Source organism: Setaria italica, chromosome IV (assembly GCF_000263155.2).
Source record: "Setaria italica strain Yugu1 chromosome IV, Setaria_italica_v2.0, whole genome shotgun sequence".
NCBI lineage: Eukaryota > Viridiplantae > Streptophyta > Magnoliopsida > Poales > Poaceae > Setaria > Setaria italica.
Window position 1 is genome coordinate 5,444,144 of NC_028453.1, and position 21,003 is coordinate 5,465,146.

The 21,003-nt window shown below is 47.5% G+C and overlaps 3 protein-coding genes and 1 pseudogene across 6 annotated transcripts; 1 reads left to right on the forward strand and 3 right to left on the reverse strand.

Moving 5' to 3' along the window:
• Positions 1 to 43: 43 nt before the first annotated feature.
• On the forward strand, positions 44 to 3,550 carry LOC101775800 (pentatricopeptide repeat-containing protein At5g39710-like). Of its 2 annotated transcripts, none has more exons than XM_022825957.1 (4): positions 44 to 947; positions 1,909 to 2,055; positions 2,880 to 2,966; positions 3,043 to 3,550. In XM_022825957.1, the coding sequence occupies exons 1-2, from the start codon at positions 68 to 70 to the stop codon at positions 1,968 to 1,970; spliced, it is 942 nt and encodes a 313-aa protein (XP_022681692.1). In that variant the 5' UTR covers positions 44 to 67; the 3' UTR covers positions 1,971 to 2,055; positions 2,880 to 2,966; positions 3,043 to 3,550. The 2 variants fall into 2 exon arrangements, with proteins under 2 accessions (XP_022681692.1, XP_022681691.1); XM_022825956.1 differs by having other exon boundaries at positions 1,909 to 2,051.
• Positions 3,551 to 3,638: 88 nt separating this feature from the next.
• LOC101776201 (transcription elongation factor 1 homolog) lies at positions 3,639 to 7,255 on the reverse strand. 2 transcript variants are annotated; one of them, XM_004964765.4, is made up of 5 exons: positions 7,099 to 7,255; positions 6,020 to 6,151; positions 5,861 to 5,931; positions 4,136 to 4,157; positions 3,639 to 4,030 (listed from the first exon to the last, which is right to left on the reverse strand). In XM_004964765.4, exons 2-5 carry the CDS (start codon positions 6,130 to 6,132, stop codon positions 3,967 to 3,969), a joined length of 270 nt encoding a protein of 89 aa, XP_004964822.1. In that variant the 5' UTR covers positions 6,133 to 6,151; positions 7,099 to 7,255; the 3' UTR covers positions 3,639 to 3,966. The 2 variants fall into 2 exon arrangements, with proteins under 2 accessions (XP_004964822.1, XP_004964823.1); XM_004964766.4 differs by having other exon boundaries at positions 6,020 to 6,147; positions 7,099 to 7,249.
• A 3,481-nt stretch (positions 7,256 to 10,736) lies between these two features.
• LOC101756090 lies at positions 10,737 to 12,338 on the reverse strand (annotated as a pseudogene).
• A 3,875-nt stretch (positions 12,339 to 16,213) lies between these two features.
• LOC101777286 (O-glucosyltransferase rumi homolog) lies at positions 16,214 to 19,896 on the reverse strand. Of its 2 annotated transcripts, none has more exons than XM_022825763.1 (4): positions 19,534 to 19,896; positions 17,142 to 17,906; positions 16,980 to 17,044; positions 16,214 to 16,868 (listed from the first exon to the last, which is right to left on the reverse strand). In XM_022825763.1, exons 1-4 carry the CDS (start codon positions 19,771 to 19,773, stop codon positions 16,325 to 16,327), a joined length of 1,614 nt encoding a protein of 537 aa, XP_022681498.1. In that variant the 5' UTR covers positions 19,774 to 19,896; the 3' UTR covers positions 16,214 to 16,324. The 2 variants fall into 2 exon arrangements, with proteins under 2 accessions (XP_022681498.1, XP_004964824.1); XM_004964767.2 differs by lacking the exon at positions 19,534 to 19,896 and adding an exon at positions 18,292 to 18,638.
• Between the last annotated feature and the right edge of the window lie 1,107 nt (positions 19,897 to 21,003).

A 21,003-nucleotide genomic window follows, 5' to 3' on the forward strand; every position in this document is an offset into this window, starting at 1 on the left:
AGCCGTTCCGAAGCCAACCCTTTGCACTTTGTCTATTCTTATAAATGGCTATTGCATTGTTGGAAGAATGGATGAGGCAAGAGAATTGGTATCTGAAATGGAGGCTAAAGGAGTGAAGCCTGATGTTGTGACATACAGTACGATTCTCAGTGCGTACTGTAAGAGTGGCGATACAGATTCAGCGTTCCAAGTGAACCAAAAAATGCTTGAAAAGGGTGTGCTTCCAGATACAATCACCTACTCATCACTCATAAGGGGTCTTTGTGAGGAGAAAAGACTAAATGATGCGCATGTGCTCTTTGAAAATATGATTAAACTCAGCCTAATACCTGATGAATTTACCTATACATCACTTATTGATGGCCACTGCAAGGAGGGGAATGTGGAGAAGGCTCTTTCTCTGCACGATGAGATGATAAAGATAGGAGTTCTTCCTGATGTTGTGACGTACAGTGTGCTTATTAATGGCCTTAGTAAATCAGCACGTACTAAGGAAGCTCAACGGTTGCTCTTCAAATTGTATCATGAAGATCCAGTTCCAGCAAATATTAAATACGATGCCCTGCTGGATTGTTGTAGAAAAGCTGAGTTCAAGAGTGTGTTGGCTCTCTTGAAGGGATTTTGCATGAAAGGTTTAATGGATGAAGCTGATAAAGTGTATCAATCCATGTTGGACAGAAACTGGAAGCTTGACGGGTCTGTATACAGTGTGCTTATTCATGGGCATTGCAGGGGAGGAAATGTGATGAAGGCTCTCAGCCTCCATAAACAAATGTTGCAGTGTGGTTTTGCTCCAAATTCAACAAGCACAATTTCCTTGATTAGAGGTCTACTTGAAAAGGGGATGATTGTGAAAGCAGATCAGGTGACTCAACAGTTGTTGAGCTGCTGTTCTCTAGTAGATTCAGAAGCATCAAAGGCTCTCATTAACCTCAACTTGAAGGAAGGTAATGTGAATGCTGTGGTAGATGTTCTGCATGACATGGCAAGGGATGGACTGCTTCCAAGTCCAAGATGAGGGTGATTCAGGGATTACCCTATACTGGAAACCTGATGGTCATGTTTGGAACACTTTATTATCTCACGAGTCTATGACTCACAGAGCATTAGGATCAGTGTTCTGTGGTAGGATATGCTCTGCTACTCTGCCATGAGCCCATGATCGTGATGCGCTCCATATGGAAGGGCTGAAAGAAGTTTTTTTTTTGCCTCATGGTGCATGATTATTTTAAGTGAGCAACCGTCTCATCTCATCAACATTTCTGCTCCTAACAAGTGAATTAAATTTAGGTTCTTAATACATACTTGATTTGGTTCTAGCATCTTGCAGTATTTAAATTAGAGAAGAAGGTACTACTTTTTGGTGTTGGATCATTTGTTGTCTCTGTTTTAGATAAGAAAAGATCACAATATATAGTTTGCCAACTTATTAGAGCTTCCTGGTGATCTGATCTTTACTTAACACACATTTGTCCCAGCTTTTATGAGCATTTTTTGTATAAACAAAAAACAGTTATGAATGCTCTGCATCTCTAAAAAAGTATTTACGATGGTGAAGTTAGGTTCCACTATATTAATATGAAAAACTCAGTTGCAGAAACAACAAAAATATAACGTCTTTGAAAAATTAAGCCTGATTAAAACGGTGTAACTAACTAAAATAATTTCATAAACAGACAATGTTGTCCTTTTAATGCCTTTCAGTCAACAATAAGTGACTTTCTGTGGACCACCATTTGATTAGTTTTGAAAATTGTTAATAGTAACAGGTTCATCTTACTAATTATCCTTGTGCCTTCTAACTAATTATCCTTCTAAGATACATTATATGCCTTGTGCTTTCAGTATCCTGTCTTTTCCCCCTTAGAGGCTAAAAAGAAATAGCATGTCTCCTTGTATATTTGACAGGTGATGAGCATGTGGCTAATCCTCTGGAGTGCTGCAAATCTCTCAGGTTTGACAGTTCCTAATGGCACCACTGTGGTTCCCACAATCAACCGTACAATGAGAGCGTATGACACTGCAATAGTTGCTGCTGAGTATATCCTCAGGTGGGTTAGTATGTAGCCCTCTTTCATGTCTTAGCTTCATTTTCCTGGATCGATAAATTTAGTTGGGCAGCCCATTGGGTTGGAGAAATATGCTAATCCTTTCTGACAGCTAATCTTAGGAACTTGAGCTATAACAAATCAGTTTTTGAAATCATTGATACTCAGTTATTTTGTGAAGGAAACATGGTAGTTCTGTCCTTCCTAACATATGACGCCACGGAACGTACGTATAGTGTAGTTAGCTGTTCCTGCAGGATTGTCAGAACCAGGGTCTTTACACCCATGGGTGAAAATGTTGATGGAAATTCCCGACCGACCGAGCTTTGTTTCCGGGAAAATGATTTCGTTTCCGATCGTTTCCGATTCTACCTAAACATAAAACTTGGTATTTCTAATCGCTTTCACCTCTACATTGCATTTCTCACATAATAGTTGATTTAGAAAATATGGTAAATTTCCGATCGACCGAGCTTCGTTTCCGATAATGTGATTTCGTTTCCGATTGTTTCCGATCGTTGACACCCCTCAAAAATTGTCTGGTTTGAAGACTTCAGATTTGAAATCTTAGTGGTATAATTAAGAGAACATGTGAATTAAAGCGGTAACCATTCTGAAGTCAAGGCCTGGCCAGTTCTGGTTTCTCAGCTGATTCCTGGTTTTTGTTACGTTGGTCAGGATCCATTAATTAATGGTTAATGGGCCTAGCAGTTGAAATCTCCAGAGAAACATTAAATGATATGATGTTTCTACAATTATACTGGCATAGTTTTGCTTAAGGTGAAGTATTAGTGCAGCTTAAGTTTTTAATGAGTTATTGTACTTATGCAGCTTCCTAAAGGCACACATGAGGTGGTCAAATTGGTTACCCCTGACCCTGAGGAGCTTGCCCTAACGATGCAAAAGGCTTATGTCTCTGTAAGTATTCAATCACAGTAACATGCTGATTTTATTTATGAAGTTATGTTGCTGATAGCTTGGCATCTATCTCCAGGTCAAAGAGATGGCAGGGTTTGTTTATAATCCGTTGGGTGGAGAGTGGTCCCTGTCAGATGATATCATTGTGAACTATATTGCTTTTAGCATCAAGAAAAGCGAAACACCGTCAACAAGATTTATCATAGTTGGAGGAAAAGAATTTACCTTGAATTGACGTGCATCTTTCTAAGAAGACAAGCATCTCACTTGAATACTACTGCGGATGCAACCAAAGTGCAAAAGAGAATGTTTTCCCTATCGTTTTTTTCTCGCCACGGACACGGGAAGCATGGAGTAGCACTGTGAGTGTGATGAAACTCCATTGAGAAGTTGACGAATAAACGAGTGACCACCGCTAGCATGTAGATGTAACTGTGAGGAAGCTCCAAAATTCATAGCTAATTCACAGAAAACTGCTGTTACAACAAATTGCTCAAGTCCTGTTATAACATATAAGAGGTTGAATGTCGGATGTTGGTATATATTAAGTTTTTTATAACTAATAAAGCTTTTGATACAGATTACATATTGTAATCATGAAAATGATCCTTAGCTTGAACGGAGGGGTTCACATAATTCAATTACCGAGAAAGTTGCGGTCATTTCGTGCGGTGCAATTCGCATCGCTCTTTTGCTGGAACTGAAATATATATAGTTTAAAACACACGATTGTACTCACAGAAAACCACCGTTACATCATCTTCGATAGTCGCTAGTTCCATAGGCACAAACACAACCATCTATAAGGTTGGCATACACGCATTTTTAGTATTTTTAGTGAGTTTATTAAGTGCTAGACAAACTGATACTGCCTAATGGCGTATCAAACAGCCAATACACCCTTATGGCGTCATTTCAAGCTATGGTTGACTATGGCATTCGAGAATGCCAGTACATTACACAGTTGCAAGTAACCGTTTCATCCGCATGGGGGCAAAGCTCACGCATCATCATCACCTTCCACAGTGTTGACACGCTCACACTCATCAATCCATTCACTATATCTGTGTGAGAGAGAAAAAATCAGCTAAGTTCCAGTTGAGGATAAAAATGACGAATTTGATTACTAAGTTGCAAAATATAAGAATTATCTGATGGGATTGACTTACATATCAATAGGCTCAGTGAGTGCTGCAAGAAAAGAGATCAGACAATTAGTACAAACATGAAGAAATGCTGCTTAACAACAGTTAACTTCTACTATCCAATCTATTATCTAGGCATGGTTTTCCATTCAGGTTTACTTTTGATGAATTCAGTTGGGATGCTTTACAGCTTGCATAATCAGTATTATCATGGTCAAGTCTTGCATAGGGGTGGGCATTCGATTAGACCAAACCGAACCGGTTGGTTCTTCGGTCTTTTCCAAAATTCAGTTAGTAAAAAACGTGAACCGATTGGTTCCTTCAAATTCTTGGAACCGAGAACTTCGGTCTCGGTTAGTTTGGTTCGGTCTTCGGTTCCGACCAAATGAACCGAGTCACCAGGGAACGCATAAAAAAATCGCAAGATGTAGAGTTGCCTAAAATTCCGGAAAAGATCCAAATTGAATTAAAAAGGCACAAACAGCATGTAATAGGATTACAGGAGTACGAAATTCCAATGCATAGAAAACCAATCGATCCAAGCATGGACCACACGGGAACAATCGGATGAAGCAAAAGACGAATCTTCCTATTTGTATACTTCTAGTCCTAGATTGGAGAGAGCATGCACAAGACAAAAGCTGCAGGTATTTCAAGGATGGGGACCCGCAGGCCGCACAACGCCGCTAAGTACGCTCAGCTCCAACCGCATCGCAGACAGCCTCGACCACCTCCGCGACGCCACAGGGGACGAGCGCGCCGTCGCCTTAGAGACCACGTGCTGGCCTGCTGCCTGAGCCGCGACCTCTCCTTCCGCCTAGAGATGGAGCGTCGGGTGGGGAATGGGAGGGAGTGGTGCGAGGATGGGAAGCGGCGCGAGGATGGGGAACGGGAGGGAGGAAGCAGCGTGAATCGCGAGGGTGGGGAGAGAAGGGAGCGGCGTGAGTCCGCGAGGGTGGGGAACGGGAGGTAGCAGCGCGAGGGTGGGGTCATGGGGACTAGGGAATCGGGAGGGGGGACCGGAACTGAGGTGTGTTATATAGTTAGGGTTTGGTACATGGGCTAATGGGCCGGCCTAGGCTGAAATTGTGCTGGGCTGCTGGTTCGGTTATTCGGTTTTTCTCAGTTAACCGAGGGTGAGAACCGAATAGACCGAGGTTAGTTCGGTTAGTATGAACTAGGAACCGAACTGGTAACCGATCTTTTCGGTTTCGGTTAATTCGGTTCGGTTCTCGGTTAATCAGTTCGGTTTTCGGTCATTTATGCCCAGCCCTAGTCTTGCATAATCAATCATATCATGGTCAAGTCTGAGTTAGGTCTTGCATAGATGAAACAGATACAAATTTATCATGACCAATCTATTATCTATGCATGGTTTTCTGTTCAGGTTTACTTTTGGTGAAATCAGTGGGACGCTTTACAGCTTGCATAATCAGTCATATCATGGTCAAGTCTTGCATAATCAATCATATCATGGTCAAATCTGAGTTAGGTCTTGCATAAATGAAACAGATACAAGTTTACAAAATGAAATGAAAATGGCTATGCTACTTATAAGTAAGCTATATTCTATTTCCAGGAGTCACGAAAATTTTTGCATTGCCATGGTCATCAGCCCAATAATAAGAAACAAATTCATGAGTTACTTGATATCAATTTTTCTTGTTTGAACTTTCTAGATGCAAAGTAGTACACATAACAGCTAAATTAGGGGAAAATAGTGCAGTTGTATATATAGTTTTGACATACCATTAACAGTGGTGCTGAAGTTCTCCTGACAGATTCTACAAGAAGCCTCGCCAATCAGATTCTTCATGTCGCTGGATGAGAAACCGAGTCAAAATTCTGAATGCATTACCAAATCCGGTATCAACAAATGAACAAGAAAACTGGGGAAACTATACTCACATACGGCACTCAACACTGCTCCCATGATTGCAGAATGGGCAGGAAAAGACAGTGTCGAGCTTGTCCATCCGCTTCTTAGGAGGTGGCTTAGCAGCTGACTTTCTCTTCCCCATGTTTCAACTTCTTGTCTTCCTTCAAATCAAACAAAAAAACAGTGATTAAGTCTCCTAAACAACAGATATGTGCAGTTTCTAGATGTAACATAGCTACAAGAAACAAATACTTGCAGCAGATATCCAACGTAAACTATGTATTGTGCAAGAGATTTACCCATTGACCTAATACATTTCAACAGATCTTCGGCCAACTCAAAAGGTTATGCAAAGTAAAGATATATAGAAGCTACTCCCTCCGTCCCAAATTACTATTCAGTTTGACTTTTCTAGATTCATAACTTTTGCTATGCATGTATAGATACGTAGCAAAAGCTATGTACCTAGAAAAGCCAAACGAATAGTAATTTGGGACGGAGGGAGTACCGAATAACCCATAAGAATACAATACATAGCTAAGACCAAGTGATCAGGGAATTCTAATGCACACCCGATATTCATTGAGAACCTGCGTTTCAGCACAACCTAAAAATAAGATATCATATTTGACCAACTCTTACAATTCAATCATCGGCATCTTTCAATCGCGCAAAAAATGTAGTAATGATTCATCTACAACCTGTTTGGGCACAAGAATTTAAAACAGAAATTAGGAACATATTCTTGTTTTTTTAGGCTTATTTATCTGAATCAAATAGATAGGCTTAGAAAAACTAGCTCTTCATTCTTGATCTCTCTATCCTGATACCATGTAGGACTCGATTTTCCGTTCTGGTGATGGATATGGAGAAAGGCGGTTTTGGGACTAACCCTAGCCATCCTACTCATTTCCACCTCACCCTCCGCAATCAACAAGAACGGGGCCAATCAAACAAAAATTCGCAACGAATCGGCGCGAGGGCCGTGCGGGGCACCTCCGCTCCGACATCGGTGGAACGCCGCCGATCCGAATCGGCGCGAGGGTCGGGCGGGGCGCCGCGGCCCCGAATCGTCGCGAGGGACGGCAGGAGCGGGGAGATGGCGTACCTGCTTGCGAGCTGACAACTCCGGGGAGGCGCGGGAGGGGCGGTCGTCGGTGCCGTCGCCGGGTGAGAGCTCGAGGGAGGGGCCTCCTGGAAGTGGGAGGCGTGTGGGGATCGCTCGGGGGCCTGAAATCTCTCGAGAGGAAGGAGAGAGACGATTGGAGTTGCCCTTATAACGGAAAGGGGTGCGGGCAACGCGGGGTTTGGGTTGGCAGCTCACTGACGGCTGGGTCCCACCGAGTCCTTGGCCTTTACCGCTTGAGGCGCACGCCGAACCGGACGCCGCCCGCGCCGCCGCCTCCGCGTCCACCACCGCCGCCGTTGGCTGGCGCCGGCTGAAGAGTATGGCGGCCGCCCGTACCGCCGCTGCTGCGCGACAAGCGGCGGCGGCGTCAGCGTCAGCGGCGCAGGCATGTTGCGTCGTAAACGCCGTCCACCACGCACATCTCGCGGCTCTCCTCAACCCTTCCCCGCGTTCGCCTCCGCTTCCGCTCCCCCTCCGCCGCCGCTACCTCCCGCTCTCGCTCCGCGCTGCCTCCGGCTGGTGCGCATGATGTGGGAGGGAGGCGTGACGCCGAACCTGGTGACCATCAACTCTTTGGTGAATGGACTTTGCAAACCCGGGAGGATGTAGGACGCACGCAAGGTGTTCGATGAAATAGTCAGGAGGGGTTGGTTTCGGTGTTTTATACCCGACAACCTACCGAGGGGTATTCCAAGGCAGTAGATTGATTGCTGGGGGATCGTCGGATCTGAAACTTAAAGGTAAAAGCGAGGATATAAGATACAGATTTATACAGATTCGGGCCGTCAGAATAGCATAATACCTTATGTTTAGGGTGTTGTATATTGCGTCATGCGCTTGGGTATTGTTTGGTGTTGAGGATTTGATTCTCTGTTATGGTTCTATGAGGTCTTAGTCTACTGATCTAGAAACTACTGCCCTCCTTTATATACTCTAGTGGGTAGGATTACAAGGAGGAGTCCTAGTAGGATTATAAGGTACGAGTTCTAGGGGTAGGATTACAAGGAGGAGTCCTAGTTTAAAATACGAGTCCTAGTAGGATTATAAGGTACGAATCCTAATAGGATTACAAGTAGGATTATAAGGTACGAGTCCTAATAGGATTACAGGGGAATTCTAGTAAAAGTCTGTCTTCTTCCTTTCTTACGGGTGCCAGGTGGGATCGGTTACCGTACCTTGTTGGTGGCTGGATATTTCAAGGAGATGTGCTTGCGGGGGCATTCTCTGTTTTTCAGGAGATGATCCGAAAAGGGTCTTAACAGATGTGGTGACATTTACCTCGCTCATCCATGCGATGTGCAGGGCGAACTTGGGGCGGGCAATGGCATTGATGAAGCAGATGAGAGAGGGGGGCATCCGAATGAATGAGACAGCGCTAATCGACGGGTTCTGCAAGAAAGGGTTCTTGGATGATGCATTGCTTATAATGAAGGAGATGAGGGGATGTGGAGAGAAGGCTCTTTCTCTGCACGATGAGATGATAAAGATAGGGGTCCTCCCTGATGTTGTGACATACAGTGTGCTTATTAATGGACTTAATAATCAGCACGTACTAAGGAGGCTCAACGGTTGCTTTTCAAGTTTTATCATGAAGATCCAGTTCCAGCAAATATTAAATACGATGCCCTGATGCATTGTTGTAGAAAAGCTGAGTTCAAGAGTGTGTTGGGTCTCTTGGAAGGATTTTGCATGGAAGGTTTAATGGATGAAGCTGATACAGTGTATCAATCCATGTTGGAAACTGGAAGCTTGACGGGTCTGTGTACAGTGCGCTTATCCATGCGCTTTGCAGGGGAGGAAATGTTATGAAGGACCTTAGCTTTCATAAACAAACGTTTCAGCGTGGTTTTGCTCCAAATCCAACAACCACGATTTCTTTGACGAGGGGTCTATTTGAAAAGGGGATGATTGTGGAAGCAGGTCAGGTAACTCAGCAGTTTTTGAACTGTTGTTCCCTAGCAGCTGTAGAAGCATCAAAGTCTCTCATTGACCTCAACTTGAAGGAAGGTAATCTGGTAATGTGAATGCAGTGGTAGATGTTCTGCATAACATGGCAAGGGATGGACTGCTTCCAAGTTCAAGACGAGGGTGATTTCAGGGACCGCCCTATACTGGAAACCTGATGGTCATGTTTGGAACACTTTATTATCTCATGGATCATAACTCTCAGAGCATTAGGATTAGTGTTCTGTGGTAGGATATGGCCTGCTACTCAACCATGAGTCGGGACGTGCTCCATATGGAAGGGCTGAAAGAAGTTTTTTGCCTCTTGCTGCATGATAATGTGAAGTGAGCAACCATATCTCATCTCTTGAACTTTTCTGCTCCTAACAAGTGAATTGAATTTTTGTTCTTGATAATTACTTGATTTGGTACTAAGCATATTGCAGTATTTAACATAAGAGAAGAAGATATTACTTTTGGTGTTGGATCATTTATTGCTTTTGTTTTAGACACTGAAAGACACAATATATAGTTTGCCAACTTACTAGAGCTTCCTGGCGGTGTAATCTTTATTTAAAACACATTTATCTCAGCCGGTATGAGCCTTTTTTGTATAAGTAAAAATCAGTTATGGATATGTTACATGTCTAAAAATGTATTTACATTGGCGAAATTAGATTCCACTATGTTAACATGAAAAACTCAGTTGCGGAATCACGTTACATTTTTGGAAAAATTAAGACTATATGTGACGGTGTAACTAACTAAAATAATTCAGTGGCCTTTTAATGCCTTTCGGTGAACAGTAGGTGACATTCCTGTGGACCACCAGTTGATTAGCTTTGAAATTGTTAATAGTAACAGGTTTATCTTACTTCTTTGCAATTATTAATTTCATGATAGAGCAGAAGACACTGCCTCGTGCCTTCTAACTAATTACCCTTTTAACATACATTTATATGCCTTTTGCTGCCAGTGTCCTGTATTTTTTTCCCCTCGCAGAGGCCAAAACGAAATCGCACGTCTCCTTATATTCTTCAGGTTATTCTGTTTGTATCATATCTTATCATGTTAAAGCTGACAACACAGGAAAAATGATTCTCTGAAAATTGGTTCTCCTAATTTTGTGTTTCACATGTTTGGTTTTAGGTAAATCACCTTATTTTCATACAGCAAGTTAAGTGTTTTATCTTCTGCAGGATGAACAGTTTGATGTCCAAAATGGCAAAAACAGTTCAGAAGTGCAGGAAAAACCAAAACATATATCCACGAAGAGGCTATTTGGAGAAAAAGAAACACACAGCAGAACAATTATGGATCTTATCTGCCATTAGGAGCAAAGCCATATCATCAAACTGGAGTTGTTGTTATTATCTCGCTTCCACTTGGAGGATTAATATTTAAACGAGATTGAGAAATTCATCATGAGAAATGAGCATGAAGAAATTGGAACATCAATGGCAATTGAACTATACAGGCAGTTAGCACTTATCAGGTACACATGCCTAACTCTTTGGAGATGGATATAACTTATTTCAGTGTTTTCAACATGCCAACTATTTCATCTGTGTACCTGTAGCAAGTTGGGCATTAGCTCTTTCTTACATAAGCAGAAACCTTTGGCTCCAGCTGAACTCTTCTCGTTTTTCTCAGTCGCATCAAATTGTATAGTGGCAGATTTCAGCTAGCTAGCCTTTCAATGTTCTCTATGTTCCTCAGCACCTCCGCCTCCCTGTCGGCGATCTCCTTGGGCTCCTCCTTGGTGAACGGTGGTGGCAGCGTGCGTGGGCTGAAACCAGTGAAGTGGCTCTCCATGGAGTCCATCATGCACTCCCGGTGCAGGCCCCGGGTGGGGCAGACGATGGACTCGCTGCAGATCTCAACGACCTTCTTCGGTACCGTGGGCTTATACCGGAGCAGCTTGGCGTACTCGGTGAGTAGGTGGAGCATGTAGTCTTAGACGTAGTCCATGCTCATGAGCTCATCTCCTCCCTCACGAACCGGCTGCCCTGCTCACCGATGAGCTGCGCCTGGACCGGGTGCTTGTTGCCCCAGTCGACGGCAACCTAGATGGACTTGCACATGTGGTCCCGGTTGATGGGGCAGTAGTGCTTGCCGGCGACGAGTCCCCTGGACAGGTTGTCCTTGAATGGCGTGACGACGAACAGCACCGGTGAGTCGCACGCCAGGATGTACTTCTCGCTCACTGACCATGCATTCCCTTCTATGTAAATTTTGTACCTGCATCCATTGACAAGTTATCAGAACCACACCATGCAACCATATCTTCGATTAAACACGATAATTTCCCAGAATTTCAGTATAATTTGGGGAAAAGAAAGAGTCAATTCCCGTGTTCGTACATCAGTATCTCTTTTTTTTTACCGTACCCATACCTGTATAAGCATTGCTTAGGTATGCTGGAACCTTTGAAGCCATTTCGGATGGCATGCTTCCAGTCCTACAACAAGGTAAGAAAAGGTAAATTCACTCCGCCGATTTAGATTGTTCAGTGGCAGCTTCTCTTTGAGCACCTGGGTGAAGAGGCGGGCGTTCCATTCTTGGTCATTGGAGACATTGCATCTCCTGAGTTCGTGGCGTATGCGGTACACGTGGAGCTTGCCCTTCCAGTACGCGTAGGGCTGCCTCTCCGGCCACTGCACGCGCTCGCTCTCCCGCCTCATCTCCTCCAGCATCTGTGACCACGGCCGGATGTTCTTCTCCGGCCATCCCCTGAAGACCAGCCCGGGAACACGATGTCCAGCGTCGACGCGTCATTGCAGTACAGGAACACGGGCGGCGCCTCGGCCGGTGCCGGGAAGTCGGCGGCGTGCACCCGGGGCGGTCGTCGCAGGCGAACATGATGTCCAGGTCGGGAACGCGGACGGGGTAGCGGCGGAGCAGCTGCAGGGATGCCCCACTGCGTGAACACGTCCCGCGTCTGGTGCGCCCGCCGGTACTTCTCCACGTACGCGCGCCCGCCCACCACCACCAGCCGGAAGTTGGCGTGCCGCCGCGCGCGCTCCACCGACGCCCGCGTGATCCCCGCGCCGCGCCATGGCCGCAGGTCGTCGTGGATGTAGCGGAAGTAGTCCGGGCACGGCGGCGCCGGGCCACTGGTGGGCGGCGGCGTTGTCTGTGAAGGCGGCGGCGCTGTCGGCGTTCCAGGGCACGTGAGCCGCCGCGGCGACGTCACGTTACCGCAGAATGGGATTGATGCGACGGGCGCGGCGCCGATGTTGATCAAGTTGTCTATCGGAGACGACTGGGGGCATGCGTGCAATAGTGAGCTTTACGTTACCACTATGGCTTTCCCATCCCCTTTTTACTCGTGCAGGATTCTTAATAAGTTCTAAACGGATCATTAGCCTAGATTAACACAGCGTACTTGACTTGAAATTGCAATAGTGAGCTTGAGCGCTATAGCTACTCATGCGAAACTAACATGAATTAAAAAAAAAAGAATGCATTCATCTTTAATTTATCCTTACCACGTCGAGGTCGATCCATCTGCATGCGCCTACCAGCAAGGCAAGAACGACGAGAGCGGCCATGATGAAGCCTAGGCCCCTTGTCCGCAATATCATCGCTAATGACAAAGAAATCCGTGTGCGTGCGCCCAAATAGACCCGTGATGTATTCACGGAAAAAAAAAACAAAGAACACCGCCCGCCGGTTCCACGCCGCTAGAGCGGCACCGTCGTCCTTTAACCCCATCCTCGCCATTCTCCACCGGAAACGGTGGCGCCAACGCCCTCTCAGGCCGCTTGTACGTGCGACATCGCAATGAAGAGGGTGCTCTTCATGATCAAGTTGGTCACAAGTAGAGCCCAACGAACCGAGCAGGAAAACTAGAGGAGCTAGCCCAATTGTTAGCCACTCGCAGCTGATTGGAAGAGCATCTTCTCTTAAGCGTTTGCAAAGCTTAGGCTAGATTCAACATGGCGCGGTTCCAAAAATGTATTTTTGAGACCATGGCAATAAAATTATGAAAATTTGTGTCTACAAGAGATTAAAAGAACACAGCTTGGTCTCAAACAAACCACAATCATTGATTTTGTCTGGTTGACACTACAAATATATATGACTTTCACTTTTTTAAAATTTTCATCTGTAGGACATGCGCACGGTTTCCTACACACAAAATCATATATTGATAGTGTCAACCGGGCAAAATTGACAAGTGCGATGTCCTATGTACCAAGCCACATTCTTTAGTATCCTAGCAAAATTCTCACAAGATTATCACCACTGAAAAAACATTCAAATATGAATCCAGTGGTACCATTTTATTTTATTTTTGAAGTAAAACCACTTTAATTTTTGTCATCACAAAATAATGTACAAAATAATAAGATAAATGTGGGTTTACTACACCACAACGCCAATATGCCTTTAGACACCAATAGATTAATTCACCACATTGTATGATTGATCCAATCTGAAAAACCAGCTCATTATTATTGTAGTAGATTGCAAGCGGTTGCAAATTCTCTTTTAGTCTGTACACCAGACCACAGTGGCTGAAAATATCATCTATGACTTGCAGTGACACTGTAGTGATGCGCTGACGACTCCATTGATTGTGTTAGCATTACTTTTTCAATGATAGATTAGTGTGAAGAATAAACTAAACAAATTTGGCAACGGCACAGCCCTATCCTCATCATGTTTCAGAGTGTGTTACAATGTAGAGCACATCATTGCATAATCCGAACTTTGCATTATCCTTTGATGCTTCCATGTTCCTGAGATCTGTACCATTCATGTGTCGTCTCTGAGACTCTGACGCTTCCAAAGAATGAGACGGTTTTAATTTGGGTTGGATCAGTATCGTCTTTTTCTGCTGCTGCACTTTGCTTCAATGGTCATGTTCATTCCTGTACTGGACGTCATGGGGATTCCAAAATGTGCCACGCTTGGTTTGCTGATCAAAGGCTGGCAGGATCGGTGAAATGCAAGCGGAGGTAGCCATGGCATGTGCCCCAGCGAGTTGCCAGGATTCTGCAACCGCAAGTGAAGACCATGATTGCAAGCACTGAGTAATGTGGGTAGCCAGGTAGGGAAACCCGGGAACCCCCAGCACTCCATCATCTGCGTGGGGCGAATGCCATTGCGCTTCGGCTGCCCAGTATAGAGCCTAGAGGTCCATGGCCGCCGACGCCACCGCCGGCAGCCGCGTGCGCCCCCATCGGACGCCGGCATCGTCTCCGACCTTTTTCTTCTCGTTTGGCTGAGCCGCTGAGGGGTGTTCCGCGATGGCGAAAGGAGTGCTCTGTCCGGCCGACGGGGCGTTGAGAAGAAGCTTCTTGAGCACTGAGGCCGGTGGGTTCGTCGGAGGTGGGTGTCCGGACTCCGGAGCCGCCATGGCCGGTGCGGCTGCTCCGGCTGGCCCCAACTTTGTTTTCCAGAAAACCCCTCAATTGGATTGTAATTATTAATCGCGATCTGATTATTTATATAACACACTCTGGTTTGGATCGCGACTGTTAATCGCGATCCGAATAATTGCAAAAAAACCCCTAACTATTTTCGAATTGGTCCCTCTTATAGTCTTGTACGCCTGCTACCTTACTCTCCAGCGACGGCGGCGGCAACGGCCGCCTCGTTGCTATGGATCGATGGGCTTCCAGCTCCTCTCCCCCCTTCATCGCCAAGTCTTCCCTGCAGCGTTCCCTCTCATACTCCATTTCTCCTCAAATGCTGCTGCTCTGCATCCCTGCTCTGCTTCTTGTCGCCGGCGGCGAGCTGGCGGTCGGCGGTGGAGGTAGTGATGGCTTTGCAGCTGTCGTTGGGTCGTGGCCTCCTGCGACGTGTCTTTGGCCGGGAGACGTCCGGGAGAGATTGGAGAGATGCAGCAACCCAGATGCATCTGCAGTGTTGATTTAGTGAACTTTGTGTTCAAAACTCATCATGCATTTGCGTTTCTGATTGGCAGACAGGAGTAGTGTTTTGAGCCCAAGGTTGGCCAAGCAAATTACTGTGCATCTTTCTTATGATGCAGCGATTCATGCACACCCGGTGATCATTACTCATTGATTCATCAGTGCCAGCATACAACTTTGAGCTCTATGCATCTGAAGGATAGTCTTATATCTCTCCATCACGTAAGGGTGTGTTTGGTTCCAAGGATGGCACGGGATGGAATGGACGATCCTATTTTTCACAGTGTTTGATTGGAGGATATGGAGATGGGATCATCCCTCATGAGGAATATTCCCCTCATACATGCCCCGTCCGACCAAAACAAGTGGATGGGTCTGTCCCGATTCGATGCCGTCGTCTCCCATCTACGAGTGAGCACGGGCAAGCAGCAAAGGCCCAGGTGAGCGGCGCGCGTGGGGCCGCCGCCGGCCGGGTGAGTCGAGATCCGCCACGAGCCGGGCCAGCCGGAGCTTCGTCATGGGCCACCGGGTGAGGCGAGCTCCGTGCGCTGCAGCTGGCGGGGGCGAGCTCCATGGGGGCGCGGGGGCGCAGGACCAGCAGGGAGGCGGGGGAGGCCGAGCGGCGAAGAGATCGAGCGAGCGAGTGGCAGCCGACGAAAGAAGAGACTGACTGGTGGGCCCCACACAATACTGTGTCTAACGGTGTGAAATGACTGTCCATACCTCCATGTTGATCTCCGGTACCAAACATAAAACTAGAATGAATCCATCTCTCTCAACCAAATACGAAAGGGGACGGTCCCATCCCACAAAATAGGGACATGACCATCCCATCTCACATCATCTCCAAACCGAACACATCCTAATAGTCTTGCTGTTTCCCTTAACTTATGCCCACTACTTTATCTCTGTTTTTTCTGAGCATGCCAATATGCCACCTGAAGCTGAATGGATTGACACATGGACATGGTAGCATCTTTTATCCCATGCTGCACATCAGCTTCCTCTGATGAAGAGTAGTGTGTCGAGTGAGCATCATGAGGCTTCCTGCTAAATTGTGCTAACTGAAATTTGTTAGGTTTCTGAACGCATTCGATAAGGTGTGAAGGGTACCTGCATGATCAACCCAAACAATTTAACAAGCTTGACTTGGTTAACTCGGTCATGTTAGTTTTTCCTTCAATGGCTCTACTTGTCAGCGAAATGGGTAAAATCGGTTAAGCATATGCGCACTAAAGTTTTTTTTTTGCACATAATACAGCAGCTGATCGTCATAATATAATGACATGGGTGATTTTTGCAATTTTATCTTGTTATTAACTCACCCACGATGTCTACATCAATAGCACGTCTCCAGCTAAACTGTGTACATACTGTTAGCCCTCCATCTTCTCTACTTTCCTCAGCACCTCCGCCTCCCGTTCGGCGATCTCCTTGGCCTCCTCCTCGGTGAACGGCGGCGGCAGCGTGCACGGGTCGAAGCCGGCGACGTGCCTCTCCATGGAGTCCATCATGCACTCCCGGTGCAGGCCCTGGGCCGGGCACGCCATGGACTCGGTGCAGATCTCGACGGCCTTCTCCGGGACGGTGGGCTTGTACCGGAGCAGCTTGGCGTACTCGGTGAGCAGGTGGAGCATGTAGTCGTAGACGTAGTCCATGCTCATCTCCTCCCTCACGAACCGGCTGCCCTGCTCGCCGATGAGCCGCGCCTGCGCCGGGTGCTCGTTGCCCCAGTCGACGGCAAACTTGATGGACTTGCAGACGTGGTCCCGGTTGATGGGCCAGTAGTGCTCGCCGGCGACGAGACCCCTGGACAGGATGTCCTGGAACGGCGTCGTGATGAACAGCACCGGCGAGTCGCACGCCAGAATGTACTTCTCGCTCACTGACCATGCGTTTCCCTCCACGTAAACCTTGTACCTGCACCATTGACAATAATGATCTGAGCGACTCCATGCATTTGGATCTTCATTATTTGTACCTACGAATTTCACAAGAATTTGGCAGGAAACAATATGATTTGCCAAGTACCTGTATATGCATTGCTTTGGTATTCTTGAATCTTTGAACCCGTTTTGAATTGCATGATTCCAGTTCTACAAGAAAGGCAAATTATTAGCATCATCCATTAGGCACGAGAAATGAAAAGAAAATCGAAACGCCAGCTTTCTTGGTTTTTGAAGGAGCTAGCACCTGGGTGAAGACGCGGGCGTTCCATTCCTGGCCGTTGGAGACGTTGCATCTCAGGAGCTCGTGGCGAATCCGGTAGCCCTCGGGGTTACCCTTCCAGAACGCGTAGGGCTGCCTCTCCGGCCACCGCAAGCGCTCGTTCTCCTTCCCCACCTCCTCCAGCATCTGCGTCCAAGGCCGGATGCCCACCTCCGGCCATCCCCAGAAGGACCAGTCCGGGAACACGACGTCGAGTGTGGACGCATCCTTGCAGTACCGGAACACGGGCGGCGCCTCGGCCGGCGCCGGGAAGTCGGCGGCGCGCACCTGGCCCGGGTCGTCGCAGGCGAACATGAGGTCCAGGTCCGGGACGCGGCCGGGGTAGCGGCGGAGCAGCTGCAGGATGCCCCATTGCGTGAACACGTCCCGGATCTGGTACGCGCGGCGGTAGGTCTCCACGAACGCGCGCCCGCCCACGACCACCAGCCGGAAGAAGGCGTGCGGCCGCGCGCGCTCCACCACCTCGCGCGTGATACCCGCGCCGCGCCACGGCCGCAGGTCCTCGTGGATGTAGCGGAAGTAATCCGGGCACGACGGCGCCGGGCCGCCGCCGGGGGTTGGCTGCGGCGGCGACGGCGGCGGTGCTGGTGTTCCAGGGCATTTCGGCGGCTGCGGTGACGTCTCGTTGCCGCAGGTGAATGGTATCGGTACGAGGGGCGCCGTAGAATTATGGTGACGTCGACGTTGGCCGGCGCCGATGCTGACCGTGTTGCCTCGTAGTGGTGACGTCTGTGGGGGCATTCATGCAGGAAAATTCAGTTTCTTTCAAACAAACAAAAATTATGTGAAATGGGCTCTTGGTCGTAGAAAACATAATTTTTTCAGCTTTATGGAAGGTAGGTAAGTCATATGGATCGTGGCATGATTTGCCCATCATCTTGTTTCAAAAAGGAAAAGTGCCAATGGTTACAAGTCTTCTTGCTGGGCCCATAGAACATTGGAATTTTTCCGAGAAACCAGCGTTTTCTTTTGAAAATAACGCGAAACGATTACTATGCTTAGCCTAGATTAACACGTAATTGACTGCTTCAAGTTGCTACTGTTAGCAATAACTAGTCAAGCAAACTGAACATGAAAAATACAGAACAATGAAAGCACGCATCCTTATGCTCACAGCGTCGAGGTCGATCCATCTGCGCGCGCCAAGCAGCAGGGCAAGGAGGACGAGGCCGACCATGACGGACCCCACGCCCCTCGTCCGCAGCACCGCCCCCAACGACGACAACGACCGCCCGGGCCGCGCCGCCACCACCGGAGCAGCGTCGCCGTCCCTGCACGGCGTCCCGCCCTCCTCAGTAATCTCCTCCTCTATCGGCGGCGGCACCAACGGCGCCCCCTCCTCGTCCTGCTCCGGCGACGCCGCCGGGAAGACAGTGCCCTTCATGATTTTTTTTCGATCGATCGATCACGAGCTGCACCGTACGAACCCGAACCGAACCAAGCAGGAAAACGAGAGGAGCCAAATTCTGCTGCACGAGTCTGCAAGAAAGAGCAGCATGCTCTTATATGCAGCTCGCGGCGCCAAGTCAACACTCGGGGCAGTACCAGTACGTACGCCCCTGCTTGTAATTTGATCCCCAAGAAGGATAAACGAACAATGCTCGTACTGCACAACTATTGCAGGGACGTCAAAGATAATTCTTCAGATTGCTACGGGATCAACTGCCTCTCTTCGTCTTCGGCATGAAAGTAGCCGAATGGCACGTGCGGATGCGCGACTAGACGTAGAAGTACGATTGCATTTGCTACGTAAGTCTGATGATCACTATGGTGCCGTGGGAATACACATCAGTTTTCCAGCAATACGTGGACTTTCTTCAGAAGTTTGGCCGGATCCCTTCCACTGCTTGCGTTCGGCGAAAACATGCATGAGATGGCGTGGGAACAACGGCGACTACCCAGGTTTGGTTTAGACAAGAGTTACCGAGCTGTCTGCACACGGAGCCTAGGACTTGACTTGGAACATCCTAGAGAGATTTGGATAGATTGAAATGGACGACACCTGGCATCTGGTGATGTAATGGACTAATGGAACATTCAGACTAAGTTTTACTTTGAAAGTTGTGACAGTATTGTCCTAAACACTCTCTCATTTTAAACCTCTTATGTTCAGCAAAAGATTCAGTTTCAATTTTTTATATATATAAAAAAAGCGGAATGGGTTCTTAGTTTCACATAATTTTCAAAGGAAAAGGCTTGATCTCGGAAGAAATTCCAATGTTCTAGATGGACCAAACAAACATTTAGCCTTGATTAACACATAACTGATTTCGATCTGCAACGGTGTAGCAATAGCTAGTCATGCAAAATTGAAAAAGAAAAAAAATGCAAATTAAGCATGGATCCATATACTTACAGCGCCGAGGTCCATCCATCTGGATGCGCATACCAGCAAGCCAAGAACGACGAGGCCAGCCATGATGGACCTCAGGCCCCTCGCCCGCAAGATCATCGCCAATGACGACGACCGCCGGGTTCGCGGCACCGGACCGCCGCCGCCGCCGTCCTCGTCATTCTCCACCGGAACCGGTGGCACCAACGCCGTCCCCTCCTCGAGCGGATTGTGCGACGTCGCGGTGAAGAAGATGCTCTTCATGACCGAGTAGGAAAATGGAAGGAGAGCTCCAATTTTTAGCTACTTGCAGCTGATTGCAAGAGCGTCTTCGCTTAGATGTGGCTTGCGGCGTCAAGTCAAACTCGAGCGGAGCTTGGCACTCTCTGCCACTCTCTCCATCATTTTAGCTGCTCCCAGCTGATTGGAAGATCGAGCACTTCTCTTAAATGTGGCTTGCGGTTAAAGTCAACGAGCGGAGCTAGTAGCTGGCACTCCGCCACCGGTCGCTCCATCATTTTCAAAGCATAGTTGGGTTAACTTGGTTCGGTTAGAAATATGTTTTTGAGAGAGAGATCATGGCAACAAAACTAAAGAAAAAGTATACCTGAGATCGTGGCGATAAAACTAGGAAATTTTGTGTCTACAACTGCAAGACTACGAGAGACTAAAAGAATGCGGTTTGGTCTCCATGACACCAAACATTGATTTTGTCTGGTAGACACTGCAAATACGTGACCTTTCACATTTTTTGAATTTTGTCAGTAGGACATTACACACAGTTTTCCTCACGCAAAATCACATATTGACAGCGTCAACCAGGCAAAAATAACGAGTGCGATGTCCTAAGTACTCCCTCCGTCCCTTATTATTTGTTGCTCGGAAAGCGGGTTTGTGAGGGAAACACGATTTTCTAGAGACAGATAAAAAGGGACAGAGGGAGTACCAAGCAAGTCTTTTAGTATCCTGTAGATAAAATTCCCATAAAACTATCACTATAAAAAAAGTACGTTCAAATATGAATCCGATGGTACCACTTTTGTATCATAACAAACTGTACAGATTAATAAGCCCCCGTTTGGAACCGCGTTGGCAGCGGTGCGGCAGCGCGTCGCCAGAATCGCGCCGAACGGGCCGCGGCGACCGCGCGGTAGCGCCCCGCGAATCCCCCATCCCCCACCGCAGCTTGCCTTCCGTCAAAACGCGTGTACACCCTCGCGGTACGAGAATAATCGACTCATTTACCACCGATACAGGGCCTCCTCCCGTTCTTCTTCCTCCACCGAGCCCCTGCTACTCCCGTTCCATATCTCGCGCTAGGGTACGGAGGTCGCCGCCGCGGCCGCCGCGGCCGCCGCTTCCCGAGGATCCCGCCGTTTCAACTCCGGTGCCTCCCCCCAATAGATCCGGTGCCTCCTGCTCCAGCGCCGGCGAAGAATAGAGGCTGCGGGGCAGGCGGCGCGGCTAGCCGGGAGGCACGGCGCGGCCACCAGG